This window comes from Alosa sapidissima, chromosome 2 (genome assembly GCF_018492685.1).
Source record: "Alosa sapidissima isolate fAloSap1 chromosome 2, fAloSap1.pri, whole genome shotgun sequence".
Classification (NCBI taxonomy): domain Eukaryota; kingdom Metazoa; phylum Chordata; class Actinopteri; order Clupeiformes; family Clupeidae; genus Alosa; species Alosa sapidissima.
Window position 1 is genome coordinate 2,791,503 of NC_055958.1, and position 9,414 is coordinate 2,800,916.

Consider the following 9,414-nt stretch of genomic DNA (forward strand, 5'->3'; position numbering starts at 1 on the left):
TCGTCTGGTGGTCGGAGGCCTGGGGGAACACACACACACACACACAACAGCAAGGTGAACAGCAGGCAGTAGTACAGACCAGGGCTAGGCACTAAACATGGTGAGAGACAGAAGGCAGATTCGAGTTACCGGGGGGGCTGAAGATCGGAGAGTAATCGAGAAGATCCAGAAGGCAGGTCGGGATAACCGGGGCGGTAGAACAGGGAGGCAGTCAAGAATGGATCCGAATCACAGGTAGGAGTCAGAGAGTAGACAGACAGGCAGGTTACTGGTCCAGATTTGAAGACGATCTGACAGGGCTTGGCTGAAAAACAGGGCTTTATATACTGGGAGAGGTTAGTGGAGAAATGCAGTGCAGCTGGCAGAGTAATTAGAGCAGAGTGGGGCAAGGTGAGGATGGTGAGTGGGGAATGCAGCGCAGCTGGCCAGGTAACAAGAGCAGAGCAGGGCGGAGCCAGGTGGAGCTCGTTAGGCAGAGTAGAGAGAGAGTGAGCAGAGTGGCAGAGAATTGAATTCAATTAAGGTTGTTACCAGGGAGAGAGAATGCTCATGACAATCACATGCTTTGGATAGGTCTACAAACAGTGCAGCACAGTGGTGCTTGTTATCTAGTGCAGATGCTATGTCATTGGTAACCAGGGTCACTGCAGAAATTGTGCTTTTGTGTTTTGCTCTGAAACCAGACTGGTGAGGGTTTAATAGAGAAAAGTATGAAATAAATTATTTTAATTGGTTGTTAGCTAAGGACTCCAGGGTCTTTGCTAAGCAGGATAATTTGGAGATTGGACGGTAGTTCACACACACACACACACACACACACTTATAGAGGCACACATGGTTAGGACAACACATACACCAACAACCATACATACACACACACACGCACACACACACACACACACACACACACTTATAGAGGCACACATACATGAAGCATGGACCATATGTTATTTTCACAAACCGTTAAATCACTTAAGTTACCGTAAATCTCTCATTTCAACCCACAAGGTTTCCTTTTCTCAAACCAACCCAGAAAATAAAGTACAAGTTCTGCAGAGGTCACTTCACAGTAATTCTGAATGGAGTTGTCCTGTTTCTGAGCTCATTTTAGAGAGCGGAGGGAAGAGAGAGAGAGAGAGAGAGAGAGAGATGAAGAGAGGGGGAGAGAGAAGGGGAGAGAGAGAGAGAGAGAGAGAGAGAGAGAGGGGGAGGGAGGGAGGGGGAGCTGAAGAGAGAAGGGGAGAGAGAGAGAGGGAGGGAGGGGGGCTGAAGAGAGAAGGGGAGAGAGAGAGAGAGAGAGAGAGAGAGAGAGAGAGAGAGAGAGGGAGGGAGGGAGGGGGGGCTGAAGAGAGAAGGGGAGAGAGAGAGAGAGAGAGGGGGGGGGCTGAAGAGAGAAGGGGAGAGAGAGAGAGAGAGATGAAGAGAGGGGGGCTGAAGATAGAAGGGGAGAGAGAGAGAGAGAGAGAGAGAGGGAGGGAGGGAGAGAGAGGGAGGGAGGGAGGGAGGGAGGGAGGGGGGGCTGAAGAGAGAAGGAGAGAGAGAGAGAGAGATGAAGAGAGGGGGGCTGAAGATAGAAGGGGAGAGAGAGAGAGAGAGAGAGGGGGAGGGGGAGGGAGGGGGAGCTGAAGAGAGGGGGAAGAGAGAGAGATGTTTGAGAGTCCATTAAAAATATAACTTGGTAGATGAGAGTCGGAGGCTCTGACTGACAGGCGTGAGTGTGTGTAATTAAAAAGCTCAGGGAAGCACCAGGGCTATGGGTCCTTATTAAAACCTATGGCTTGTGTACCCCCCCCCCCCCCCCCCCCCCACACACACACACATACACACACACACACACACGCTCCCACAGCCCCATCAGACTAGTTCCCCTGTCTGTCCAACACACAGATCCTCTTCTTGCTGCTCTCCTCCTTCACCCGGGTTGTTTTTTTTTTTTTTTGAAGGGGGGGTTTTAATATCCACTTTTTGAGCTAATCTAATTTGATCCCCTCGCACACCCAAGGCCCAATTATATCTGTGTGGAGCTCCCGCTCTGAAGGAATGGCAAATTACAACAAATACTTCTTCACGGACGGAAGTGGCAGAGTGCTGGGAGGATCGATCAGAGGAGCTCAGGGTCTGAAACAGAATAGAATAGAACATCCGCCTCACTCACGCGCCGACGCCCTCTCTGAACCAACACAGCACTGTGGTGGAGCTGAAGCACTCACGCGTAAAACAGCACACTTCAGGTTCAGAGACGGAAAAAGCACAAGCAGTGGTAACAGATATGTTGCAAGTACAGTATATGACAATAAAGGGATATATTCTCAAAATAGATGGGTAATTATGCCTTCACATAAGAAGATCTCAGCAAATCCTAAAAGCTCATAGAAATACTAAATACAAACATACCAAGAGACCTTTTTTTTGCTAATTATTTTGCAGTAATCCATTGATGTTATATGTTCTTTTCAGAAAGAACATACTACTAAATATGTCCCTCTTGTGTTCTTTATGCTAAGTACATGTCATCCAACAATTGCACATCATTATTAGTCATTTGTTTTTGATTCATGTTGTTTTCTGCCTCTGTTTAGTTTGAGGGCTGTGCAAAGGCCTACTCCCGTCTGGAGAATCTGAAGACCCACCTGCGCTCCCACACCGGTGAGAAGCCCTACGTGTGTGAGCACGAGGGCTGCAACAAGGCCTTCTCCAACGCCTCGGACCGCGCCAAGCACCAGAACCGCACGCATTCCAACGAGGTACCCCTCCCCTCACCACACTGAGACTGTGCCCCTGGCCTTCTGCTACTGTATACTGGGGCGCGTTTCCCAAAAACATAGTTGCTAACTAAGTTAGCATTGCAACCAACTAAGCTGCTAACAGGTAAGCAACTATGGTTTTGGGAAACACATCCCAGGGCACTCCACGGCCAACATTGTCATCCAGAGATGTAAAAGTCTGGCTTCAGAAAGTAAAAGTCCCGCCATGTATTGGTTCTACTTGTGTGCTTAGCACATGTAATTCCGCTAACTACCTGATCTACCTGGCATAAGAGTTGTGCTAATTAGAATCAGCTGATTAAGTGAATGGTTGGAACAAAAATGTGGCAGCACTTTTACTTTCTGAAGCCGGAATTTTACGTCTCTGGATTCGACTATCTGAAATACACTCACAAATTTTGTAGACATTTGATGATATTATTATAGAGTATATTATTATAAGTGTCTCACCGTTATCCTTTAGATTGGTTAAACAGCCAGACAGCTTTCATGTGAAAATACATTGCACGTATAGATTTTACTTTTGGTACGAAATGGACATTTGTTTATGCTGGTAGTTTTTTTTTCTCCTGAAGTTCCCAGTGGATGTGTGATTGGGCCTCTCTCCCTGTGACCCCCAACAGAAACCGTACGTGTGCAAGATCCCGGGATGCACGAAGCGCTACACTGACCCCAGCTCCCTGAGGAAGCACGTCAAGACCGTCCACGGCCCCGACGCCCACGTCACCAAGAAGCAGAGGGGAGATGTCCCTCCCAAGGGTCAGCCGCCTAAGGGCAACGGCGAGAACGAGGGGGGCAATCGAGGTGGACGGGGGCCAGACGGGGTGATAGAAGCCAACAGCACCACCAAAGGAATGGAGGACTGCCTGCAGGTCAAGTCCATCAAAACTGAGAACTCTGTGGTAAGAGCCAAGTTGTAAACGTCAGAAGAAATAAAAAAACACTGAGTTTGACATGGGTATTAGACGTTTCCTCTGTGTTTCCTTTTAATGTACATGTACGAGTGAATTCACAGATAACAAGTATCCAAAATAAGCATTACTGCGTGCACTTCACTTACAGCATGCCCTGTTGACTTACTGTATGAACTACAGCTTTTAAAAAAATGACCAAATACTAAATACTAACAGTGATTCATATTCTGAAACTCACACATCTGATATGTTCACTAACCTGTTAACCTGCTAACCCTAACACGCTGGCACACGCTGCCTTGTGCCCTGTTGTTTTGCCCCCCCTCCCCCTGCCATCCTCTCCACTCCTCCCTGGGCACAGGCCTTACTGAGGTGAGCAGAACCTGACCAACCACTGCACCCCACAGCACACAGCATGACAGCCTTTTGCATGGGAAATTGCCTTCATTGTATTTGAAGTGCAGCATGTGCAGCATGGATCTCCTGGCCTTGTGTGTGAGATCTGAGAGGGTCCGTGGGGGGATTGATATGCACAGGTCGGGGGAGCCCAGCGTGGGCTCTCTGGGAGAGTAGAAAGGAAGTGTGAGGATGGGCTGTCTTTTTTAGAGAGGCTTGGACCTCTGTTAGGTCATGTCACAGCAGAGGAGCTTGCGTCATGCGGACACAGTGTGATAGGCCCACTCCATTCATGATGAAATACATCAGAAAGTAGGGCAGGACATGCCTGCCCAGCACAGTGGGATATATCGGGGGAGAAATAAGTGCTGGATGCATTTGATCATTTTCATCCAGTCAGAAGTTTTTTTTTCCTAATATTTAATTTTCTCATTGTCTTCTCATTGTATTTTACCCATTGTTAGCGTTTGGTTTGCATCCAAATGTGTTTATCCCAAACTCTTGGCTTCATCCATATATAATAGCCTTTCCGATCACATTTGGAGCTAGAAGTGAAGGAAAATCATCTGCAAACAATCATGTAGAAGTGTGCAACAAAACACAACTGATCATAAGATCCAGGGTTTGACTCTCTCTCTCTCTCTCTCCTCTTTCCTCACTCTCTTTCTCTCTCTCCTCTCTCTCTCTCTGCCCCCCCCTCCTGTAGATGTATCAGCCCAGTCCTGGCGGGCACTCGTCCTGCAGCAGCGAGCCGTCGCCGCTGGGCAGTGCCACCAACCATGACAGTGGAGTAGAGATGGCCCTGCACAGCAGCGGGGGCAGCCTGGGCGACCTGAGCGCCCTGGACGAGGCCGCCCCCATGGCCGCCGACTCCACCGGCTCCCCAGGTGGCGCTGTGACGGCCGGTGGCGTGGGCGTGGGCCTGCGGCGGAGCCGTGTGGTGCCCTGCGGGGGAGGGGGAGGGGGCGGGGGCGGGGGCGGAGGATCACTGCTGCGGCTGGACCAGCTGAAGCAGGAGAAGCTGAAAGGCGTCAGGGACTCGTGCTCCTGGGGGAAACCGCCGGCCGGACCGCAGACGCAGGGACGCAACACCAAACTACCTCCCATCCCGGCTGTCGGTAAGGACCACTCAGCTCATGACTACGCTCTCACACACACTCACAGACACACATATACATACACAAATGCAAACATAAAGGCATACACACACACACACACACACACACACACACACACACATATATACTGTGTATATATATATATATATATATATATATATATAGATATATATATATATATAGATAGATAGATAGATGGATAATCACGTATACTTGTACATATAGAAACACTGATTTACTTCTACAAACAAGTCTTGCATTCTTTTCTTCTCAATTCAAGTCCTGTATAAAAGTCCCGTAAATCAAAGTTATCATGAATAAAACATAAACAACTGTTCTCCCCTCCTCCAGGCTCCCTTATTGAGGGTCCGAATATGGGCTACCCCGGCTCCCTGCCCAGCCCCCGCATTGGTGGCGGCGGTGATCTGATCACGTGTGAGGTGACGCTGCTGAACCAGCTGAACAACGAGCGTCGGGACAGCACGTCCAGCACGATGAGCTCGGCCTACACGCTGAGCCGCCGCTCGTCCGGCATCTCGCCCTGCTACTCCAGCCGCCGCTCCAGCGAGGCCTCGCAGTTCGGCAGTGGCAGCGGCAGCGGACTGGGCGGCCACCGGCACAACAACAACATCAGCGCCGCGTCGTACGACTCCTACGACCCCATCTCCACCGACCTGTCCAGACGGTCCAGCGAGGCCAGCCACTGCGGAGGCCAGGGAGGAGGAGGTGGAGGGATGGGCCTCACGCCGGCGCAGCATTACCGGCTAAAGGCCAAGTACGCGGCGGCCACCGGGGGCGCCCCTCCGACCCCGCTGCCCAACATGGAGCGCATGAGCCTGCGGACGCGCATGGCGCTCTACGGCGACTCCCAGGACAGGGAGGGCGCGGGGCACCAGTTCCACACGTCGGGCATGTCCAGGCGATGCAGCGACACCGGGTACGGCGCTCCGGGCATGATGCCCCACGAGGTGCCCAACAGTCTTCCACGCCGCGCCAGCGACCCCGTCCGGCGGCCCGTTCAGGACCCGCTCTCGTTGCCGCGGGTGCAGCGCTACAACAGCGTGAGCACCATGAACGTCTCGCGACTGACCGCCGCCGACCGACGCGGCTTCGGCGGGGGTGGCCTTGCCGGCGGCAACACCTGGTCGGACGGCAGCCTGCACCGCCACCACTTCGTCCAGCGCCCGCCCAGCATCTCGGAGAACGTCGTCATGGAGACGATGGCACTGGACCAGGCCGATGACGACATTGTGCTTCCGGACGACGTGGTCCAGTACCTCAGGTCCCAGAACGGCAGCTCGACTCAGGACGCGCTGGCCGGTAACTACCCTGGCGGCGGAGGCCAATCACAGGACTTCCAGAGCAACATGACAGTCCAGCAGCAGCACCAGCCCCAGCAGCAGCAGTTCTATGGGCAAAGGCGCATGGCCATGATAGACGCTAGCATGACTCCTCCAGCTAACGGTCAGGCGATGGTGTCCTCTCAGTTCAGTCCCCGGCCCCAGCAGCCGTTTGCCGCTTTGCCCGGCGGCAACAAGAGCAGCATGCCCGTGCAGTGGAACGAGGTCAGCTCAGGGACCATAGACTCCATGGAGAGGGTTCCTAAGCAACAGCAGCAACAACAACAACAACAACAACAGCAGCAGCAGCAGCTACAGATCCTCCGCAGCAACCTGGCCGTGGTCCAGCAGAAGCAAGCGTTCGGTGGCCACCCCCACCACCAGAGCTTCCAGGGCTCCAACCAGCAGATCGTCCACATGAGCCAGAGCCTGGCGTCCATGCAGCAGCAGCAGGCCATGCAGAGGGGCATCCAGCGGATGACCGCCCACCAGCAACAGCAGCAGCAGCACAGGGTGCCCTCCTCGTCCACCAACCCATTGGCAATGCAGTCCGACGCTTTGACAGGGAGTGCAGCCAACCAACACGGGCTGTTCGGCAATGCTGCCCTTCCGAATGGCAGAGCAGCGCCAATGGCAACGACGCCGCAGCAAAATCCCGATGTGCCACAGCAGCAGCAATACCGGACGAACTCGTCGTACATGAATGGCACCGGGCAGCAGAGTTTTGCCGTTCCGTCGTCTCAGATGACCGCTCAGAACGGAAACCGGGTTCTGATGAACCCGCGGCCTCCTGCAGAACCCAGACCCTCGGCCAGACAGCAGCAGCAGCAGCATGCTGGCCTGATCTCCATGCAGCCCAGCGGGTTCCTTCAGGCCAACTACGGAACCTCAGAAGCCAGCCCCAAGAGAACCGACAGCAGAGGTCACCAGGAGAGCGGAAACAACAGCATCAGCAGAAACAATCACGCCAACGGTGGCGGCGCATTCTACTCAGGCGAGATCCACGTGCTCGATTCCAGCGTCGGCTTCGAAGTGCCCATGTCCCCCTGCGCCAACCAGGACCTGGGCACCAACGCGGCCACCATGGCCTCCCCGGGGGTCAACCAGGTCACCAGCACCGTGGACTCACAGCCTCCCGCGGTGTCCGAGCACGCTCAGATCGACTTTGACGCCATGCTGGACGACGGCGACCACTCCAGCCTCATGTCGGGCACGCTCAGTCCAGGCCTCCTCCAGAGCCTGTCCCAGAATTCATCGCGACTGAACACGCCGCGCAACTCTGTGACGCTGGCCTCTGTGCCCTCGGGCATCGGGAACATGGCGATCGGAGACATGAGCTCGATGCTGACGGCTCTCGCAGAGGAGAGCAAGTTCCTCAACTTAATGGCTTAAGGACAAATGGGTTGGTTTGCCATTGCCATAACATCAGGAAAACACAATGTATGTGTGTGCTTGTTTTTGTTTTGTTGTTGTTTTTTTGTTTTTGTTTTTGTATTTTAGTGGATGTGCATACTGTACGAGTGTGCTTTTGAAATCTGTTCTCTGTTGGTTGAAAAGGAACATGCTGAAATGATGAAAGACACCTGTTTGCACCAAAGGTCGGTGCCCCAGGGGACACAGTCTTTTTGTTAAAAAAAAAAACAAAAAAAACATTCAAGTTAAGAAATAAGCACTGATTTGTACTACAAAAACAACTGAATCGCTTTACAACTGGCAATAAGTTAAAAAAAAAAAAAATCTCTAAAGCTTGCAATTATAAAACATAGTATACATTTTATACATTTGATGATGAAATGTTGATAAGGAGAAGTGTCATTCATTTATCCTGTTTACCCAAAAGCCATAGTCAATGAATCTTTGTAAGTCACAGCCCAGTATTTCCTAGCGGCTTCCTCTTTAGTGGTGCATTGAAAATGGTTCACTAAGTGCCTTACAGCTCAGAACCAGTGTGACCTAAACTCAGACATTTACATTAATCATGTTGCCAGTTTGAGTACATGGCAAACAAATACTTTAAAGTATTATTCTCGACTTAAACATATTGTTTATAGTATAACTGTATGGTACAGTACACACTTTAAATTATCTTAACGACTTGATTACTATGTGTTTTTTTTTCTCCTCTCGTTAAGTGTATAAGACAATGCTGTTCCATTTGTTTTTTTTATTACACAGAGGGTACTGAACTGTTGAATTCCGGTCCTTAATTGTGACTCTTTCTATGGACTTGGTGAATGTTGAATACACACAGACAGAGAGAGAGAGAGAGAGAGAGAGAGAGAGAGAGATGGAGGTGGGATATCCTTCAAGTGTCCTACAGGGGGATGGATCTCGCTGTGCACTTGTCTCGTCAGCTCATGTGATTGAAAAGGTCGGACGGAGGAACGGCTCATCTGTGTGTGTGTGTGTGTGAACATCTGCAGAGACCTGACAGCTCTGAGATGCCACCCCCCAACACACACACGCACACACCCACCCACACACAGAGAGAGAGACACCCCTCTGGAGAGACACCCCTCTTTAAAAAAAGGAATATGCAAGTACTTTTGGGTGCTCTCCATGGAGACAGTGCAGCCTCCCAATTAGCAGGAGCATCCCCCTCTGGACTGGAGTTGGGTGGGGGTGCACCTCTGAGGCCTACCAAAAAAAGTCTGCGGCCTTTCATGTTTTGGCTGGGGTCAGAGAAACTAAGGGGACATAGAGAATATCCCCTACCCATCAACGAAAGACAGTACAAACTCTACATTTGATTGTTTGAATTAAAAACAGCCTTTTGTATTCTGCCGTTTACTTGTGCAAAGTCTGTCTTGTTGTGTGAGAGTGTGTTGGAGTGTATGAGCTGCAGCTTTTGTACATTTTAAATACAGTATCTTAAGTTGTT

General features: G+C 51.3%; 1 protein-coding gene and 1 long non-coding RNA gene across 2 annotated transcripts in view; one reads left to right on the plus strand and one right to left on the minus strand.

Annotated features, from left to right (window-relative positions):
* Positions 1 to 167, minus strand: part of LOC121694650 — a 434-nt gene extending 267 nt beyond the window's left edge. The window contains exons 1-2 of the long non-coding RNA XR_006025861.1: positions 130 to 167; positions 1 to 19 (exon numbers count right to left, since the gene is read on the minus strand). The exon at positions 1 to 19 is cut by the window's left edge and continues 267 nt beyond it. This is a non-coding gene — a long non-coding RNA (uncharacterized LOC121694650). The remainder of the gene's footprint in view (positions 20 to 129) is intronic.
* Positions 1 to 9,414, plus strand: part of LOC121686944 (zinc finger protein GLI2-like) — an 11,254-nt gene extending 1,840 nt beyond the window's left edge. The window contains 4 exon segments of the mRNA XM_042066875.1: positions 2,580 to 2,744; positions 3,389 to 3,667; positions 4,782 to 5,193; positions 5,545 to 9,414. Coding sequence (XP_041922809.1) covers positions 2,580 to 2,744; positions 3,389 to 3,667; positions 4,782 to 5,193; positions 5,545 to 7,925 — 3,237 coding nt within the window. The 3' untranslated portion in view covers positions 7,926 to 9,414.